At 57.0% G+C, this 21,193-nt stretch overlaps 1 protein-coding gene across 1 annotated transcript; it reads right to left on the bottom strand.

Moving 5' to 3' along the window:
* Positions 1-13,925: 13,925 nt before the first annotated feature.
* Positions 13,926-18,618, bottom strand: INHBB (inhibin subunit beta B). The gene is made up of 2 exons (XM_052664051.1): positions 18,168-18,618; positions 13,926-15,709 (listed from the first exon to the last, which is right to left on the bottom strand). Exons 1-2 carry the CDS (start codon positions 18,616-18,618, stop codon positions 14,934-14,936), a joined length of 1,227 nt encoding a protein of 408 aa, XP_052520011.1. The 3' UTR covers positions 13,926-14,933.
* Between the last annotated feature and the right edge of the window lie 2,575 nt (positions 18,619-21,193).

The following is a 21,193-nucleotide window of genomic DNA, read 5'->3' as shown; positions in this document are numbered from 1 at the left end:
TGTTAGAACTGTAAAAAATCTCTGGCCCTACCCCAGATCCACTTAGCAGAATCCGTTTGAACAAAACCCCAGGAGCCCTGTCTCACATTAGCACCGAGGAAGCTGTTCCCAGACGCCCTGATGGCCTGCTGCCTGCCATCAGGAGCTCCGTTCCAGGAGGCCTGTGAGCTCGCGCACTGACAGTGCAATTACTCCAAGGTGTTCATCACAGCATCATTTACAAAGGAGAAAATCTAGATATCCAGCAACAGACAAAAGGGTCCTAAACTAAGAAACAGCCATCAGAATGCTCTTTGGACAGAATATTCAGCTGCATAGGGGAAAGTTTATACTATACTATTCGTGGGAAAGGCCCCCTTAAACCTACGTACACAGTCAGTACATCAACACATCACCAGCAGGCACTCTGATTGTTGGGGTTAAGGTGATTTTTTTAATAGCCTTTCTTTTATTTTTCCGTTTTCCTAATTCTCTCAGTGAAACTATCTAATAATAATGATGATAATGAAACTACCAGTGAAGTATATTCCTTTTTAAAAAAGAAAATATGATTGTCCCTTGAAAGAGGCCCTCTTGAAATCAATATATTCTGTTACAGGGCCTGATAAATCAGGTTTGGGGACATGTGCTATATAGCAAGACCCCAAGAAGGGAATGTGGGTGGAGAGGAGTTAGAACGGAAATGGGAGAGGTTGGGGTGCTGTGGGTTCCTCCCCTGGGCAAGGTAGCCTTCTGGAGGCCTGGGTTGGGGTGAGGGAACCCTGGGCAATAGAGAGCCCTGAAAGCCAAGCCCATTTGCTCCGTACCTTTTCTCTCTCTGCATCTGCTTCCAAGAATATCTTTCCCTCTGCCTTCCTTTTCTGGTCAATTCCCACTTGTCCTGCTAGACCCAGCTCAGGGACCACCTCCTCCAGGAAGACTTCCTTGATAACCCCATCGCCCAGCCTCTGGACAGGATTAGTTGCCCTCCTGTGGCATCCCACAGGACCCTCTCAGGACCCAAAGGACTGCAAGTGGGTGATAGGAGGTGTTTAAAACAGGCATCTCTGACCATGTCTAGCACCCAGAAAGCCCTCCATCATCGGGCACTGTGCCTGGTACTGCCCGCTCCTCTGGGTTCTGCCCAGCAGTTGCTAAGGGCCTACCTATAAGAGCTCAAGCAGGGCAGTTTCACTAAAGAATTTAGGGGATGGATGCCAAGCATTTCTGGCAGACCCCTCTGAGGCCTCTACGTCTCAAAAGCCCTGTTGGTGAGGTCCCAGGCTCCTTCCTACCTCCTCAAGCCCCTTGGTCCAGAGCATGGCAGCTACCAAGGGCCAGGCAGGAATTCAAGGATCCTGCCTCCTACTGGATTATTGTAGAGTTAAGTGGGGAATGCCCATCCTGTGCCTGGCCAAGGGGACACGCCCCAAGCCCGGCAGTCTCATGCCCCTCTTGGCCTGTGCTGGGAAGGTGGTGGCCTTTGTAGACGAGGCCCAGGTGCATCTCTGAGTCCTGCAGTCTGTAGCCCACCAGGTGGCCTGGGCCAGGCTCTTCTTGGAGTTGGCCCAGCCTTAGGCAGCCCTGGCATCCTCCACGGGACACCAAGCTTCTCTTGGGTGGCTCCTCAAACCACCCACTTCTTCAGAGTCCCCCTCTAGCCGCATTCCCAGGGGCTCTGGGGCTTGTTGTGACATCTGCTCCCAGAGTCTGCTCCAGGTGAGACCTGAAACCTGAAGCAGCACGTCCACGCACCCCACTCACTAACAGGGATACCTCACAGGTGAGGAAGGCCAAGGCAAGGTGAGCCTTGAGCAAGGGGCCCCTGGACAGGAGGTGTGGCCAGTGAGGCTAGAAGACATTGACATCTGTTGCCAGGGAGGCCTTAAACAGGGCTTCCCATGGGGGAGAGGACATTTCTGCTGCTGCATTATTTTGTTTTGTTTTTAATTTTTTAATTGTAAAATATTTATAACCCTGGTGGCTCAGACGATAAAGAATCCACCTGCAACGGAGGAGACCCGGGTTGGATCCCTGGGTCAGGAAGATCCTCTGGAGAAGGGAATGGTAACCCACTCCAGTATTCTTGCCTGGGAAATTCCATGGACAGAGGAGTCTGGTGGACTACAGTCCACGGCGTTGCAAAAAGTCGGACATGACTGAAAGATTAACACTTTCACTTCATTTCATATGTATAACGCAAAATGTACCATCTTTCCTATTTTCAAATGTACAGTTCAGTGGCATTAAGTAATTACGCAACCATCACCACTGTCCCTTTCCAGAACTTTCTCATCTTGCAGAATTGAAACTTTGTCGCCATTAGAAAACTCCACATCCTCACTTTTCCCAGCACCCACCCTTCTGCTTTCTGTCCCTATGGATGTGACTTCTCTAAGTACATCATGTAACGGGAATCACCCAGTACTTGCCTTTTGTGACTGGCTTATTTTACTTCACATAATGTCCTCAAGGTTTATCCGTGTTGTAGCCTGTGTCAGAATTTCCTTCCTCTTAAAAACTGAATCCTATTCCCTTTACTATACACTGCTGATCCATTCCTCTGTTGATGGACACTTGGGTTGATTCCACCTGTTAGCTCTTGTGATTATGCTGCTATGAACATGATGTACAATTATCTCTTTGAGACCCTGTTCTCTTCTGTTAGGTATATACACAGATGTAGAATTTCTGGATCTATTTTTAACTTTTTTGAGGGAAGTTTTGGAGAAGGCAATGGCAACCCACTCTAGTACTCTTGCCTGGAAAATCCCATGGATGGAGGAGCCTGGTAGGCTGCAGTCCATGGGGTCACGAAGAGTTGGACTTGACTGAGAAACTTCACTTTCACTTTTCACTTTCATGCATTGGAGAAGGAAATGGCAACCCACTCCAGTGTTCTTGCCTGGAGAATCCCAGGGACAGGGGTGCCTGGTGGGCTGCCGTCTATGGGGTCGCATAGAGTCAGCCACAGCTGAAGCGACTTAGCAGCAGCAGCAGCCATACTGCTTTCTACAGTGGCTGCACCAATGTACATTCTCAGCAACAGTGCACAAGGGTTTTGATTTCTCCACAGCCTCACCAACACTTATTATCTTCTGGGGGTTTTGATGGCAGCCATCCATGGGTGTGAGGCAGTGATGTTGGTTTTAATACCAACCTACTCCCTGCTCCTACACTAGGCACCACTTGGGCTCTGAGGGACCACTAGAGCCCCCTTGACTCCCCAGGACCTGCTGATATAAATGTCCAGGAGGGACTTCCCTTATAGCGCATGTCAACATTCAGCCAACTGTGATCATCTTGGCTGGTGCCACGTGTCCACCTCTGCCCCGATCAGCACTAGGGGGCCCTGAGGGTGGGATAGCCTTGCAGTAAGGGCTCCCACAGGGAGGACGGAAGGTGGAATACTGTGGCCTCCTGGGACATCTGACCAGCCAAGGATGGTCAGCAAACCTTTTCTATAAAAGGTCAGATTCAATATTCCAGGCTTTGCAGGCCACATCTCTGGCAAAACTAACATGTTGTTGTTGTTCAGTGGCTCAATCGTGCCTGACTCCGTGACCCCATGGACTGCAGCATGCCAGGCTTCCCTGGCCTTCAGCATCTCTGACAGCTTGTTCAAACTCATGTCCATTGAGTCAGTGATGGCACCCAACCATCTCATCATCTGTCATCCCATTCTCCTCCTGCCCTCAATCCTTCCCAGCATCAGGATCTTTTCTAATACATAAACTTTGTCACTAAGTTTGAATTTCATACAGTCTTCATGTCATGCAATATTATTCTTCCACTGATTTGTTTGCAATCATTTAAAAATGAAAAAAAAAACAACCCATTCTGAGCTTGCAGATTTGCACCCTGGCTGTGGTTTACCAAACCTTGTTCTGGAATTGATGGCAGGGGCATTGGGAAGACACCAGGTCCCACTGTACCAACAAGGGTGGGATGCTCCTCCAGCTCAAGGTTAGGGTTAGGACCTGGTTCCATGATGAAAAGGCTTCGCCAGTGAGCCAAGCAGGCACTGGCCCTGGCACCTATTGGCATTGCTCACCAACCCTCACCTGGCTCCTCGGCCCATGTTGATGGCAGCAGGAATCCATGGTGCCTCTGCTAAAGGCTGAGATTTGGGACTAAAGATCAGAAATTAGAGAGTGTGAACTCCAGGGCAAATCATGCTGGGCTGCTCTCTTCACTCTTTCCTAACACATCTCTAGAGCCCTGTCTCAGCTTCAGCCTTGAAGGAAGCTCATGATCACCCTGGTGACCGTGAGTGCTAAACTGGGCTATTCAAGCCCTGGGGCAGGTAGCGGAAGACAGGAGATTTGCTGTCTTACTGAGGCTGCTGACTTCACGAGGCCATCAAAGAGCAGGCCCCACCACGGGCCAGGACCTGAGCATTAACATCCAGCTCCTCCCTGTCGCACTGTGTGACTGAGGACAAGCCACTTCCACTATCTGCACCTGAGTTTCTTCATCTGTGAAAGAGAAATGATAGAAACCCCAAGTGTTGTGTTGGATCCATTGAGTTAAAGTGTGTCAAGGGCTTAGGCACTCCGTTAAATCACACTCCATCAGTGGTAGCTGTTAGGATTTTTCAAGGGGGAGGTGGGGCAGGCCATGTGGCTTGTGGGACTTCAGTTCCCTGACCAGTGGGCCTTAGTTCCACTTACTTCCCTTCAGTGGAAGCACTAACTACTGGACTGCCAGGGGAGTCCGTGCTGTGATTATTATTTCATTTAATCTACACAAGTCTGTGAGGTAATTACTATTACTAGTCCCACTGTATGGTGAGGAAACAGAGACACAGAAAGGGTAAGTAACCACCCCAAGGGCACACAGCTGGGACAGGGTGGACCTGGAATCTGGAAAGTGGAGTCTGCCTGTGGGCCCAGGCTCTTAACTGCCTCCAAGCCCTGGCCTACATGCCCTCTCGGGAAACCACAGGAACAGAGAGCCCTGGGCTCAGAGTGGACCCTGTAGCAAGGTGTCCTGGGGCCACCCTGCCTGGATGGAGCTGCCTCCTCTGGAAGGCGAGGCTCCTTATGACCCCACAGCCCGACCTCCTGTCCTCGAGCAATGTGTGCACACTCGCACATATCACAGTGCTGGGTGAGGGCCCAACTCGGGGGGCCATACTCTGCTTCAGAGGGACCCTGTCATCCTGTGCACAGAGCAGGTCCTGGGCTACTATGCTGAGCACCATTTGCTGTGGGGCCATGCCTGCCCCTTGGCTCCCCTCTGCAGACTGACAGCCTGGGTGGTCTTCTCCATGGTCCTATGGTCTCATCAGCTTTCAGCAACGTCCTCCCCACCCCCAGACCCCAAAACACTAAATGTTGAAGCACCTGCCTTACCAGGACAGAACAGGAGCTTTCTTTCTTAGCTTTTACCCTGAAGTGTGCCGCCAGCGGGGAGACCACTGGGGGAGACCACCGGCCTTGCTAATGCCAAACCAGCCATCTCCCCTGCCCACTCTGGACAGGCAGGAGGTGAGGGCTGCCCCAGCCTGGAGCGCAGAAGAGTCAGAACCCTGTGCAAAGGCAGCATTCTGTCCCCCTCCATGCCCCCCTCCTCCACCCACCAGGACTAGAGGCACCAAAGGACATGGAGTCATCCTGTAGTGGGGAAGCTGACATGAAGCCAGCTCAGGGGACCCCGCCCCTCCAAACGCCACGGAAAATCTCCAGGGCCCCTGCCTCTTTGATGGGAATGGTGGCTGGTCGCAGCAGGGATGCATGGGGGCTGCAGGTGGCAGTCCTCAAAGAGACTGGGATGCTACCTCCTATGAGGCACTTATGAAATGAAGTCAGAGAAAAGAATGAATGCATGAACCATCTAGTCCAACTCAATTTCAAATGAAAAAAAAATATGCTAGAAACAGTAAGATGCTTGCTCAAGGGCACAGAATTGAGCGGCAGGGCCTGGATTAGGCTGTCCATCAACAAGTCTTTCTTGAGCACCTGCTGTGTGCTAGGTACCATTCCTGGCACTGGGGAGAGAGCACTGCCCAAGCAACCGGCCGGTGGGGGGCGGGGGGCCATGGGGTGCTTTGCCCTCATGGACCTTCCAGTCTGCTCCTGGGCCAGTGCCTGAATACCAGTCCACAGTGCTTTCTTACTCTGAGATAGCACACCGACCTTGCTCAGACCCTCCAGGGAGCAGCGGGCAGCCCTGGGCAGCGGACTGGCCTGCCGAGCCAACTCTGGACTGTGCACTTCCTGCGGGCAGGCACATCAGTGATTGCTCCCAAAATAGTGGACAGTCATCCATGGGGGGAGTGGCCCCTATTAATCAGTTCTTCTCTCGGCAACTGAATATGAATCCACACCTTCATGGAGTGGATGACCAGGGCAAGAAGGATGCCCGCTCCAGGGCCCACACATCCCAGGGAGTAACACGGACTCCAGAGTGACACTTTATTGGAGCCCGGGTTGGCACTGCTTTTGGCTATAGCGGCGGCGGCAGCTCCTGAGTGAGGCTGAGCTTCACCTCGAGGTCTGAACACTCAGGGCAAATGACAGACTTTGGAAGACACTACTGCCTGAATCTGCCATGGGACACGGGTGCCCTTAACAGGGAGACACGTAACAAGGCATGGTCGGGAGTGCCGGCTTCTGGTCCTTACCAGGGTTGAGCCTCTCCCCGGTCTAGGGTCACTTTAGCCTGAGTTGTTCCAGCAGGGAAATGGGTAAGCTGGGTCAGATTTCTCACCCGAAGACTGCTGTCCCTTCACTCATGTACCAAGTGTGTGTAGAGCACATCTGCCCCAGCCTCAAAACAGTGGCAGTGTGAATGATGCAGACTCCGGGTGCCGTAGAGTCCAGGGTGGCAGCCTGGTGGGGGAGGAGGCAGGTGTATACCCAGTCGGTGACTGTGCAGGTGAGACTGGGAGTCAGGACTCCCATGCCAGGTCCCTGAAGGGTGAAGCACAATTAGCCAAGTGAAGAGGAGGAGAAGCACGTTCTAGCCAAAGGAGGCACCTTGGCACAACTGGGAGGCACCAAAGTGAAGGCGGTGGGCTGTGGGTGGTAACTGCAGCCCAAGTGTTGGGGACGAGGACAGGCCTGGGGGCTCCAGCAGGTCTGGGAGCAGCCGGGCCTGGGCCACTGTGAGCCCATTAACCATCAGACTTCTTTCCAAAGCCACGGGGCCTTGAACAGATTTTATACAGGAGTGACAAAATCTGCCAAGTTTTCCTCACACTACCTGGGAGGAGCTGGAGAAGGTCATGGGTGTGTTTTGGGGAAAAAATCTGTGATTCCCCTGGGCTTCCCAGGTGGCGCTAGTGGTAAAGAACCCACCTGCCAATGCTGGAAACATAAGAGATGTGGGTTTGATCCCCGAGTCGGGAAGATCCCCTGGAGGAGGGCATGGCACCCCACTCCAGTATTCTTGCCTGAAGAATCCCATGGACAGAGGAGCCTGGCAGACTGCAGTCCATGGCGTAGCACAGAGCCAGACGCGGCTGAAGCAACCAAGCACACACACGCTATGATCCCCCAACCGCAATGCTGGCCTGTGGCCGCCACCACCAGTCAGGTGAAAGGACCTGCCTTCAGCCACCTGGCAGGGCCCAGGCAGCACCAGCCCAGCTGGCCTCCAAAGGCAGGACTTACCTAAAAGCCCCAGGGGTAAAGCGGCGCCTAAGGCTGCCTTGGGCCACCAGGGAGCAACTCCTGGACCGCTGGACCAAGGCTATTTGTGACATTTGTGCTGAGGGGTCACTGGAACCCCTCTGGGAAAGATGAAGCCTCAAAGGAGCCCAGGTGTTCCTGAAGCCCCTCCCAGGGTAGGGAAGTTAGCAAGTGACCTGCTCACCCGCCAGAAGTTATGTGGCCCCAGGAATGAGAGGCAGCCCCTGGGAGCCTCATCTGCCAATGGGAAAGAATGTCAGTGACTTATCTCTTGTAGAAATGAAATCACCCTAAAGCTCCAGCCCAGAGCTTGATAACCTCAGGTCAATGAGAGAGTTCCCCCAGTGGCCTAGAAACCAGGCTACAGGCTCAGGGAGGCCCAGGGCTCTTTCCATAAGACCCAGAGCTCCCTCGGGGTGGAGATGTCATCTCAGATTCTCACACACACATATGCATGCCCACAGGGGCCAGAAGAGCCTCCCTTCCACAGCCTGAATCCAACCACCTGGGGACCCAGGGACCTGATTTGTGCTCCTCCTGAAGGCCCTGCAGAAGTGACGGGGGGAGGGAGGGTGGGGAGTGGGGCAGACCCAGCATCCCTCTTTCCAGATGATGGCTGCAAATCACCATGCGCTGAGCCAGGCCCACTTCCAGGGCCTTGCAGAACATCACCAATAGCAGACCCCACCCGCCACAGCCCCCAGAGCCCTGAGGTTCTCTGGAGAACATGGAAGGGAATTGGAGGCAGCATCTAGGGGCCCAGACAGGGACCCGCCCCTGAATAACTGTTAGGCCTCAAGCAAGACACTGCTCTTCGTTGAGCCTCAACTTCCGCATCACTAAAATGGACATAGGTCATTTGCCCAGCAGGGTGGCTACAGAGAAGCAATAAGCTCTCCATGACTGTTAGGCGGCATCATGATCGTCATCATCAGCTTCTGTGAATGTTCACACAGTGAATATACAGGATGAAAGAGAATGCTCTGGGGAAGCCTCCGGGCAGAGGGGAGGGGCTGACACACAGAAACCAGCAACAAGGAACCCACGCTCACCGGAGCCTGGCCTGTTCCAAGCACCTTAATGCACACATCACCCCTCTGACAGGGCCCAAGGCGGGCACTGTCATGGTCCCCATTTTCCAGATGAGGAAACTGAGAGGTTAAGCCAGGATCCAAAAACTAGGGTTGGGGGGAGCTCTGAGCCCATACTCCAGGCAACCTCCTCCACCCCCATTGGAGAGGCCCAGCAGCCATGCTACCCACCTGGCCTGGGAGGGCATGGGGATGTCCCCCCAGAGAGGAACAGTTCAATGCACAGGTGCCATGCATGTCTCGGGGTGGAGGCTAGGCATGAGTGAGCAGGTGGCATACTCCCGACTGAAAGCCAAGCACACTCTGAGCCCCCGCCTCTCCCCTCTCCCAGGGAGGCCCCAAAACAGCCATGTCTCTTGCCGCCCTTCCTGAGCAGCCCAGTAGCTATGAGTGATTTTGGAAACAGCTCTTGGAAGTGAATCTAAGCTCTGCCACCTGCAGTGCATGGCTTCCTCAACCGTAACTTTCTCATCTATAAAAGGGAGATGTGGTGGTTTAGTCGCTAAGCCATGTCCCACTCGTGAGACCCCATGGACTGTAGCCCTGCAGGGTCCTCTGTCCATGGAATTTTCCAAGCAAGAAAACTGGACTGGGTGGCCATTTCCTTCTCCAAGGGATCTTCCCGGCCCAGGGATGGAAGCCGCATCTCCTGCGTTGCCGGCAGAGTCTCTACCGCTGAGCCACTGGGGAAGCCCCTGTGTGTGCGCACGCTCAGTCACTTCAGCCACGTCCGACTCTTTGCAGCCCTATGGACTGCAGCCCACCCGGATCCTCTGTCCACGGGATTCTCCAGGCAAGAATACTGGAGTGGGTTGCCATGCCCTCCTCCAGGGGATCTTCTCAAACCAGGGATTGAACCCATGTCTTTTACATCTCCTGCATTGGCAAGAGGGTTCTTTACCGCTAGCACCACCTGGGAAGCCCATAACATTACCTATTCCCCTCGACCCCGGGGCTGTTGTGAGGACTATATTGAAATAATGCATGAAAAAAAACCAGGCACCCAGGAAATGTTTGTTGAGTGACTAAAGGACTGACCAGATAGTGTCATTCTACTTTTAATGCAGCTTTGGGGCTGCAGGGACATCACAGTGACTTCCCTGTTACTGACCAGGGGAGGGCAGTGGGGCTACAAACATATAGGCCACAGAAACGGTGTCTGCACCCACCCACCCCCAACCCCAGCCCCCAGCACCTGCCCAGCTAGAGGGTGATCTAACCCAGATTCAAATATGTAACGACCCCCACCACATGCAGTAGTAAAGAATCCACCTGCCAATGTAGAAAACGCAACAGAGGCAGGCTTGATCCCTGGGGCATAAAGATACCCTGGAGGAGGAAATGGCAGTCCACTCCAACATTCTTGCCTGGAAAACGCCATCATCAGAGGAGCCTGGTGGGCTGCAGCCTATGGGGTTGCAAAGAGAGGCAAATGGCACACATGCACGACGCCCATCACAGTGTATAATGGGCCAGGCACACCACCTTTTGACAAGGAAGAAAACGAAAACATCAAGAAACACACACAGCTAACCATGCAACCTCACCCACAATCACAGTCTAAATCCCCACTCAACCACACACATACATACTCACCCACACAGCCTCCAAGATGGGCAGACTCACACACAGCTGGTCACACATGGCCACAGTCACAGTCTCACACTCACCTCAGCTCAGCAGAGAGACACACCTACAGGCACAGCACAATTGCACGTCACTCAACCTCACCCCAATTCCCATCCACTCCCACCAACAGCCAGCCCCACTCCCCATACAGCCCAGCACCCCAAGCACCACCCACCCTAGTCCCCCACACAGTCACCCTACTCCCCCAGTCCTCACATACAGCAGACTCACCCCCTCCTGCAAGACCTGCAGGTAATTTGTCACTTGCTCCAAACATCCCATTGAAAGCCTGGTAACCAGGCTGGGGTTGCTCCCAGGGCCTCTGCCCACAGGAAGGGTGTTTTGTTTCGGCTTCTTTGCCTGCAAAGGCACACTTCCTTCAACCCACAGCCGTCTCCGTGGCTTGGCGGCAGCCTCTGGCCTCCCTGCCCCCTCTCGCCCTTGAGGGAGGCCTGGGAGGGTAGCCTGCCAGGCCCCTTGGGGGGTCCCCAGCGAGAGTTTTCACAGGACTTTGCAGAGGGCATGCTGCAGGCCATCCTGAGTTCCAGGTGGGTCAGGGGCCCAATCCTGGTGTAGGGGCCCCCTCCTGGATCTGTGGCGGGGAATCAGCCTCCACCGCAGTCATGGTGTCATATCCAAAGGGGCTGGGAGAGGAAAGGGACACCGGAAATCCCTGGAGCCTCTGCTTCCTGGACCATCAGTCTGTCCATCTATGAAATGGGGGAAACAATGGGAGGTAGCTGTGGGGGTCCCCTCTCCCCTGCACACCCCAGCCTCAGACTCCACTGGTTCCCTGAGGGCTCAGGGCACATCTAAAGGTCAACCAAAAGCGAATCTGGCCTGTGGAAACATCTGAGGCAGGTGGGGCTGGCAGTGATGGCTCTGGCTGGCCTGGCCTGACCCACTGGTCCTGTGAGGGGATAACAGCCTGGTAGCCTGAAGAAGGAAGGGAGGGACAGAGGGAAGGACAGCAGGAGGGGCCAGGGCCAGAGGCACTGGATCTAGTGGACGGCTTGGGAGGCTCACTCTCTGGGCCGCATGGGGGCTCCAGGGAACCTCTGCGGAGAGGTGGGACCCTAAGCAAGGCCCCCTGGGCAGAGAAGGGATACGAATGGGGGAAGAGCCACAGGCAGAAGAAAAGGAACAGAGAGGCAAGGACCACAGATGCACAGGAAGGAAGCCACATGACCCCACTGGAGAAGAAGCCCCAGCGCTGCTGTCTGTCCTCACGAGAACAGGAGGGGCCACCTGCCATCCTCCAGGGGCCTGACCCCACAGAGGCACAGGCCAGCTCAGGGCAGCAGGGCACCCCTCAGGCGCATGCCAGCCACTGGCCTCCCACCTCAAGTCCTGGGAATTTCCTGGGCTCCTGTGGGACCCACGGGCCACCCTGTGACCCAGGAGGGTGCCCGGGGATGCTCAGCATCCAAAGAGCAGAAACACGCCGGTGACTCACATGCCGCCCCTCTTGGAGGCTGCAACAAAAATTCCTGGGCCAGGGCCAGGGTAGGGGCTGGGCTGAGGGCTTAGACCACCGCAGAGCCACAGGCAGCTGGGTGGTAACCTCTATACCCTAACGTGCCCAGGCCAGTCCTGTCTTCATGAAATTTTGTTCTTAGCCCCCACTAATTCTCATACCATCTCTAGATTTCACAGGGTAACAAATCCACCCCTCAGACAAACTCCTGGCAGGACAGTAGCTCTCTTGAACAAGAGAAGGATGGAAAAAGACAGGCCAGAGGCTGCCTCCTGCCACCAGCTGACCATGTGGATTGAGGTGGGCCCCTTCAGTTTCCCCATTGTTGCTTAATGGGGTTAGATATAACCCCTTAAGGTCCCACTACTCAAATGCCGAGGTTTCTGGGAGGACCCCACGTGACCCCCTCAAGCCACAAGTTGCAGCCCCTCCGACCCCAGAGGGCCTCTGATGAAGTTAAGGCCTTAGCCCCAAAGTCCTCCCAGGGAAACAAGCAGACCAGCCATGGCACTGGGACTCCAGTACCCAGGGTGCCTGTCCTGGCTGTGTGACCCCAGCTAAGCCCTGAAACTCTCTGAGCCTCAGATTCTAAACCCTAGGAAACAAAGATGAAATCATTTCCCGTAAAGGTATGATGCAAGGGTTGCCTGATAACACCATCCAGTGGGTATCTCCAGGAATCCCTTCAACTGTAGTTGGGCATGTGTTACTACTACCACCACCCAATCTACCACCTGCTAAAATCCCCACAGCAAAAGGACAACTGGCATCCTCAGGATAGATGGAAGCCTTGCTTCTGGCTTCCATTCCAAGATATTAACCTCTTCCCAGTTACAGTCATCTCTATTAATAAACAGAGATGGGCATGGGGTCAGGTGGGCTTCAACCTCGCAGATTTCACATTTCCTCCCAGGGACAGGGGGCTTCACGGGCACTTTCAAATGGTAATAGACTCGGCCCTGGTGCAACATAATTAGCCTTGGGACTAGAAGGGTAAACAAATGTGTAATTCATGAATTTGCTAATTGTCCTTCATTTTGATCTCCTGCCATTTTTCCTAGACTCTGCCTGACATCCGAGCTTGTGGCAAGGACTCAAAAGAGTGCCGGGTGCGGCCCAGGGAGGCACTGGCTTCAAAGTCGGACACCTGGACTTGCCCTCCCCCAAGCTGCCCCCTCCAGCCTGGAGCCCACCACCCCAGACATCACACAAGGCAGGAAGCCCGTGGCACTCCATCTTTTATTTTCTTCAACTGTACACAAATGTAAAATACTTTACCAGCAAGTCTATGGGAAAAAATTGTTTGGTTTTAAATTATTATGAAACAGAACCTAAGGGGAGCTTTATTAAATAAACATAAAGATGGGGGTTTAAGGATACACACCTGCATTCTACCATTGTCGTTTTTACTCTAGCTTCTGGGTGTGTAAGGATAGAAAAGACACATCAAACTGAATAAACAAAATCCATGTATACCCTGAAACGCTGGCAGGCCACTCAAGGGATTGTTCAGAACGTCCACCTCATAAAGATGGCCTCACCATCTAATAAAAATTAAAACCGATCTGTTGGCCTCTTTGGTTCCAAAATTATGTATAATACATTTAACTGTATTTTTTTTTCGCTGCTATAAAAATAACTTTTTTTCAAATGGCAGTTTCTGACTAATCATGCAACTAAATCAGTGCAAACATTAAAAGCAATCATTCGCTTAAAAAAGAAGCAAAGGATTTCATTTCAAGTATAAAAAAATATAAAAAGAGTCGTACGAGTCCAGTTACATCTAGTGTGGGTCAACCCTTTAAATTGCATAGTTCACATGGCACTTGGACCTCTGGGGTGAGCTCAATGCTCTGCCAAGGGCCACTTCTGGATATACGCGGGAGGGCAAGGGTTGTATCATGTGCGTTCAGGCGGGTGTGCAAGTGCTAGGCGTAGGGCAGGCGAGCAGGTAGGGCCACATCCGTGGCTGGCCCTGGTGGCCAGAGCCTACATGGGCCACTTTTGCAAAGCAGCTGAAAGCCTCTCCCTCTTCCCCAGACCCGGTCAACTGCTCCCCTCCCTCAACCCCTGCAGAAGGGGCAACCCCACCCCCGAGCATCTCCAGAATGCCTTCACCCCACCATTCCCTCCTTCTAAGAGCTCACCCTCCCCTTGCCTAAGAGTCATTTCCACCCCTCCCTAACCAGTCCTAGAGGAATCTCCCCAGGGAAGGGCACAGATTGCAACTTTTTTTGTTCCACTTGGAACAGTTCAGATTTTAACTTAAAAGGTCAGACCTGGTAGAAAAGTCCCTTTTCAATTATACAACCGGAATGAATGACCATTCAACTGCTAGTGATCAGTTAAAGCATCAAATTAAGACCCTTCTCCTCTCCCTCCCTCCCCACCCCCAAAACACACACACACATAGAAGTCACACCAGGGCCCCAAGCGACAGTCAAATGGTCACTACCACAGCTCCATGGTCTCCGGTCTCTGGCAGGTGGTAGCCTATTTGGGCCTCCTTCTCCAAGGATGGGAAAGGACAGGCTGCCCGGCTCGCCGCAGCAGGAAGGATCCCAGGCCAGGGGAGCAAGCCCACATGTTGCAGCCAAGAGATGTAGGGACCCCGGTGGCCTTGAACGGGCAAAGCGGGACACGCAGCCCTCTGCAGGCTGCCTGCTCCCCACCCCCCAACTGCTGCTCCTCTCCAAGCTCCGGGTTCGCTCGCTCTCTCTCCCTCTGTGTCTCTTGTCTTTGTGCTTTCTGTGTGCTCGGAAGGCGCGATTCAGAGTGGCCAGGCCAGCTGGGGGGGGGGGGGGGGGCGTGGGGGAACGGTGGCTGCTCACCCCATTCTCTCCGAGCGACAGGCATTTGTGGCTGAGCTGCTATTTATCACTGCATACACTTGCTGGGATCCCGGAGGCTGCCATGTGGGTGGCAGGATGCGTCTGGCTGTGCGCGTCTACGTGTGCATTGTCCAGTCCTTCGTGTCCATGGAGGGTTCTCCCTCTGTTTTTGACAGATTGCTGGATGAGGAAGTAGGAAAAGATCTCAGGCCGGCCCCGGGCACCTCCCGGGCGTCACCGCGCTCCACTTGCCACACCCTGGTCCCCATGCCCCGATGGAGCCGCGCCCTCATGCGCAGCCGCACTCCTCCACGATCATATTGGGCACGTCCCGCTTGACAATGTTGTACTCGTCGTCGAAGTAGAGCATGGACATGGTGCTCAGCTTGGTGGGGATACAGCAGGAGTTCACGGTGCCCGGGTTCAGCCCCCGCATGCGGTACTGGTTTACCACGGCCGTGTGGAAGGAGGAGGCCGAGCCCGGCACCCCCGCCAGGTAGGCAGGGCAGCTGCCCTCGCAGTAGTTCCCATAGTAGCCGGTGGGCGCAATGATCCAGTCGTTCCAGCCGATGAGGCGGAAGTCGATGAAGAACTGCTGCCGGCAGCACAGGTTGGTCCTTCCGTCGCACTCCAGGCCCCGCTTGCGGATACGGTGCCTGCTGTCGCCCAGCCGCGCCTGCACCACCACGAAGGGCCGGTGCGACTCCTCGCCCGGGTCCACGAACACGGGCACCACGGCCAGCTCCCGGCAGCCGTCGCACTGCACGTCCAGGCTGAGACGCCGCTCGCCGCGTGAGAACAGGGCCTGGATGGGTTCGGTGAGCGGGAAGGTGTGCCAGCCGCTGCGCTTGAGGTCCACACGCTTCTCCACTGCGGCCCAGCGGTCGCCAGGGCCCTGCTCCTGGAAGTACACCTTTACCCGCACCTTCCGCCGGCCGCCCTTCTCCAGGACGTAGGGCAGCAGCTTCAGGTAGAGCCACAGGCTGGCCTGCACTACAAACAGGTTCTGGTTGCCTTCGTTGGAGATGAAGAAGTACAGGCGGACCCGGGAGGAGGCCAGGCCATCTGCGGAGAAGCAAGAGAGCAGGCCAAGTTAGATCAAGGAGAACACTAGGCACTGCAGAAAACGCATTCTGCCGCATGACGCTGGACCGGGCGCTGGCCGAGCAGCTGGAGGACCGTCCTGACCAGAAATACCACTCCTGGGGCCGCGGCCTCCAACGGTAACCTGGGAGAGGCAGGGAAAATTGTTTCCTATCTTGAAGCTGGGACCAGGTTGGGGCCGGAGGGTCCGGGCCTAGAAAACTGGCCTCACCTCTCCCAGGCCAGGGTTCCCTGGAGACAGGCTGTCAGGCCTCAAAGCTCAACGGAGGAATTTGTCAGGAGGCCAAGATCTTAACAAGTTGTTATGGGTATCTGTGAAATCTGAAAAACAAAACCAGGATCTCACTAAGGATTTGGGGTGGGTTGTTTTAGCAGAGTTTGGGTTCTTTCTTTTCTTTTCTTTTTTTTTTTTTGGTTAACTTAGGGCATTGCAAAATCCAGCTGAGCCACCTACAGCCTCTTTCCAGTGTTTACCTAAGCATGATCTGATCCAACCCCCAGTGGAACCTCCACTGCAAACAAGCCAGCTCTGCTCAGATTTCTGACACAGGAACGTGTGCTCTGCAGGCTGCAAAGTGCAGCCTTTGCTTCTGAGTACTTCCAAGGGACAGGGCACGCAGTCTTGAAACTTGAAGTCCACCCCTTTCATGAGACTGACTCGCCGTGAATGGCACATTTGAAGTCTCCATCGATAAGGAGAATTGGTTTATTAGTTGTCTCAATAATTCAGCTCAACAAGAAGAGAGGCCATGCCAACTGAGAGAGGAATCCTCTCTCATCCTACATTTCAGTGACCCTGCTCTCTGACGATCCCTACTTTTTTTTTTTTTCTCCAAGAAGAACAAGTAAGCCAACTGTGTGGCCTCCGATGGTTTTATCAAACCTCCTACCACTGCCCCCTTCCCAGCCCCCTCCTCAGGCCTCGCCTGGCTCCTCTAATAACACTGACATCTGACTTTGAAATGGGGGAAAGTGCAGCCTTAAAAGCTGGTCTTGGACGAGCTGCCTGTGACCTGAATCTGTTATTTATAAGTCAAAGAGCTGGCTCCGTGGAACCGACCAGAAATATAACAGCCCCTGCTGTCATTTTGTGCCACCGGGACCAAAAGGCCTCCTCGACCTTCCAGAATCACATTTCTGCTCTGGGCCCCAAAGCACCTTTTAATCCAAGCTTTCTAATTGCATGTCCAGATTCCCTTGACTCTGTCGGACAGCTAAAATGGCAATGCATTTCTTTCTAAGCACAAACCAGCCCTGATTGTCTCTGCTTTTCTCCACACCCGGCCATGCAAAACTTTTCATCCCTTTTCATCCCCAGGCAGCACCTGCACAGTCTGCCCGCTGCCTTGGGGGCTGGGGGGAGGCATTCGCAGCCTGGGGACACAACTGCCACCAACTCTCCCCCCCAAGGCTCCCTGCCCACCCTGCCCTGCCCAAACCCAAGCTTCCCCCTGCGACCTTCTCGGCAGTCCCCCTGCACAAATGGGGCTGAGCTCCAGGCACAAAAGCCAGCCTGGCTCATTCAAGTCCTGAAAAGGACAGCAGAGCCGAAAGCACTTGCAGCATTTCAGCGCGAGCACATTTTTCTCCTTCTTTTAAAGTTCGAAAGATGTTTTTCCTCGCTTGATTTTTATATTCAGACAGTGGTTAAAAAAAATTTGCAATATAGGGCCGGAGGAACATTCCAGAAAGGACTCCGACCCTTTGTTAACTAGGAACTCTGCTGGCTCTAAAGCCAGGGAGCTGCCTCAGCTCCCAAGCAAGCCGAGAGGCACGGGGCTGCCCTCTGAGCTGCAGTCTTTTCTGCGTAAATGATGGGACCTGTTGAGAAGCCTGCCTTCCACCGATTCCGGTGCCCACACAATCGGAAGAGAGGTTGCCTAGCTCTCCCCAGCGAAGCTTCAGCAATCCTGGCAAGCCCACGCTGCCCGGCGATGGAAGCGGCCCCAGGGGCCTCTCACGCAGGCATACACACACACACAGAGTCACACACACATACACACACTCCTCCGGCCCACGGATATCAACAAGCACACACATCTCCATCTATACTGCTAAGCCTATACTCCGATCGTGGGAAACAAAAACATTAAGCAATCACCAAGCGAGTGCCCGCGGAGCCAGGGCCGCACGAGTCCGCCGGGAGGGGGACGCGCGCCCAAAGGCACTGGGGCCCGTTTCGGAGAGCAGGGGTGGAGGACAGAGCGCTCCTCGGCGGGGATAAGGGAGCAGGAAGGGGTTGCTGCCTTCGAGAAGAGGACCGTAACCCGGACGGAGCGCACAGGGCCGGAGGCGAGCGGGCCGAGCCAGCAGTCCGGGTTTCCCCCAAGGCTCGCGGGCTGCGGCGGCGGCGGCCAGAGTCAGCGAAGAGAAAAGCGGGTGGAGGAGGTAGCGAGGGCCGCTCGAGGGACCGACCCACCTGTCTCGGCGAAGCTGATGATCTCGGAGACGCGCTCCGGGCCGTCGGCGCCCGGGCTGGCGTGGCCGTCGAGGTGCGGGATCTCCACCCGGCCGTCCTCGCGCACCTTGCCCGCGTGCAGCTTGCGCAGGGCCGTGACCATGGCGGCCTTGGGCACGGCGTGTGTGATGTTGGGCCGGCCCCGCATCTGCAGGCGGCTCAAGATGTGCCGCTTCACCGCCTCCAGGAAGTCGCCGTCTACCCGGCCCAGCTCCTCCGGCCGCCGGAAACCGCCGCACGACGTGCAGGTGTCCTGCGCGCCGCCGGGGGCTCCGGGCGGCGGCGGGGGCGGCTGCGGCGCGGCGGGCGACAGCGGGGGCGTGGGAGAGCCCCAGACCCCGGGCCCCAGCCAGCCGACCGCCAGCATCACAAGGCAGGCGGCCCCCAGCGCCCGACCGGGCAGCCCGTCCATGGTGCGCCGCTGGCGACGAGGGCGCCCGCCGCGAGGCGAGCCGAGCCGAGCGCAGGGCGGCTCACGGCTCCCGGCGCGCCGCCCCGCCCCGCCCCCGCCCGGGCCTCCGCCCGCCCGCCGGGAGGGCCGCAGCCCGCTCACAGGGGGAGGGGGCCCGGTCGGGCCGCGGGGGTTCCCGCGCGGCGGGGAAGGGGTGCCGTGGGCCGCGGGAGGCCGGAGAGGCGCCCTGGGCGAGGCAGGGGCAGGAGGGCTACTGCCGCACGGGCGTCTCGGGGCGCGTCGGCATCCGCAGCTTTCCCCCCATCCTCTCCGCGTCGGGGCCCCGCTGCCCCCGCTCGGGTGAAGCGAAAGCAGCGGCAGCGGCGGCTTGGCGGCCGGGCGGGGAAGGTGGCAAAAGGGCCGGTCGACGCAACTTGGGCGAGACGGAAGCGAAGGCGCCCGAGCCCCCAGAGCGGAGCCGGGCGCGGCTTGGCGCGGCGCTGCGGCGGGCGCTGCAGCGGGGCCCCGCGCTCGCACCTGAGCGCCTCGCCCTCGCCCTCGCCGCCTAGCACCGAGGAAGGGCCGCGGGCGGTGGCGACGGGTGGGTCGTCCTCTCCGCGGGTTGGCGGGCGGACAGCGGAGCGAGTGCGGTGCCGGTAGCGCCGCGGAGCGCGGGCCCGCTCAGAAGCGGCGCGGAGCCCGGGACCGCGGGCCCTGCAGTCCTCGCGGCGCGTCACAAGGCAAAGTTGTCTCCAGGCTCCCGGGGCGCCGCATCCACCGGCAGGCGGGCGGGCGGGCCGGCTGCTGCGCGCTCCGGCGGGTCCTCTGCTCCGCCCGCCTCCTCGCCTCCTGCCTCCCTCCGCCCGCCTGCGCGGGCCGCCGGGACTCCGAGCGCCAGGCTAGGCGGCGGCGGGGCCCTCCTCGTCCCGGTCTCTTCTGCCTGCGCGGCGGCGGCGATGTCGGTTCGAGCTCCTAAAAGTATCGCCGCGTCCCCGGCGCGGGTGCCCTCGTTGGCTTTCCCGCCGACACACGCCGCAGGGCCGGGAGAGAGCTGCGGGTGGCGGCCGCGTCCCCGCGCCCGGCCGCGGCAGAGTGCGGATCCCGCCAAGGAGGAGTTCTTCGCTTTGCCCTCTTCTTTTACTCTCGTTTTTTCTCCCAAGGGTGAAAAAAAAAAAAAAAAAGCCGCACAATCTCCGTATGTGCGAGCGCGTTGTGATAGAGGTTGGCAGGAGAAAAAAAAAAAAGAGGAGGGGGCAGTCTCGCCCTGGCCGTGCGGGAGGAGACTGTCCGCGCCTCCCCGCTCTGCTTCCCGGGGTTGCGGGGGGGATGCGGGGGGAGGGGGAGGCGGAATCTGTTCAGGTTGATGCTGCCCGCTCCCCGCCCACCCCAGCTTCCCTCCGCTCTTTTCCTTCTGCCTTAGCGAGAAGGAGGAGCGAACCGGCTGGCTTCCCTCCCCTCCCCACCCCACAAGACCGGGCCACTTCTGCGGTCTCGAAACTTTCTCACCACGTGGGCGCCCCGGACCCCCGCCCGGCTGGGCGGCGGGCGGCACCGACGGGCTCCCCGACCCAGGATCCCAGCGCTCGTCTCCTCCCGGCGGCCGCGCAGGCCCTGTCCTAGTCCCTCCCGCCGCCTTCCCCGCCCAGGAGAGGCACCTCTCCTGGCTGCAGCCGCCCCCGGCCTTCCTGGGGTGCTCCCTCGCTGGCCGCGGCAAGGCGGGGGCGGCCGCGGGCGCCGCGGACTGGCTCCGCCGGTGGATGTCGCTCCGGGGCTGCAGTGCCGGAGCCGAGCGCCCCGGGCCGCCGGCACACTGGGTGAGACGTGGACCCCTCAGACTGTAGGGGTCTGGGGGGCCGCTCTCTCCGCCGGCGCCGCGCCCCGAGAAGCTGCTCGACTGCATGGGGAACCGGCCTCGCGGCCCATGAGCCTCCCGAGCTCTGGGCTTGCCAGGCTGGAGAAGCTTTCAGCACCACTGCGGCCGCCACCCCCCTAGTTGGCAAATCTTGGCCGCAGACAAAGCCAGGTCCCAGTCGAGGCTCCGCTACGGCCGGCCTTGCCGGAGTGACCGTGGCTAGAGCCTTCCCATCCTAGTCTCTGCCGCCTCGTGCGTACACGGGCACAGTAACGACTATTAAAACACTGGCTGGTGGGGAGCCCTAAAGCGGGCAACCGGGCCAAGCTCCTCACAGAACTCAAGAAACTACCCTTCCAAGGCTGCCGTTCTTAGGCCACTAGCGAAAGACGCTGTCAGTGAGCACCAGAATCCCAGCCTCGTCCAGAACCCCAAGTGGAGTCCGTTCCTTCTGTCCCCCTGGCGTCCCGACCACCATGTGGAGCAGCAGGACGGCTCTCCTAGGGTGCAGCAGGAACGTGGCCTTGCGCTCTCGTCTCAACTGCCTAGACCCCCACCCACAGTGAACGCGCCGCATAACAACGGAACGGCAGGGAGTTTAGCTTCTTAGCGTATCGGGGAGCCCGGGACAAGCGAGGTGGACCGCGGCCTCAGGCTCAGGGCTCCCCCCAGCACCCGCGGCCCCTCATCGCAAGCTTCACAGGCCAGCCGGGCACTGTGGCGGTTAGCCTCAGCCGGACCGCA

This window comes from Budorcas taxicolor, chromosome 2 (assembly GCF_023091745.1).
Source record: "Budorcas taxicolor isolate Tak-1 chromosome 2, Takin1.1, whole genome shotgun sequence".
Taxonomy (NCBI): Eukaryota; Metazoa; Chordata; class Mammalia; order Artiodactyla; family Bovidae; genus Budorcas; species Budorcas taxicolor.
This window is presented reverse-complemented; position numbering and strand designations above follow the sequence as displayed.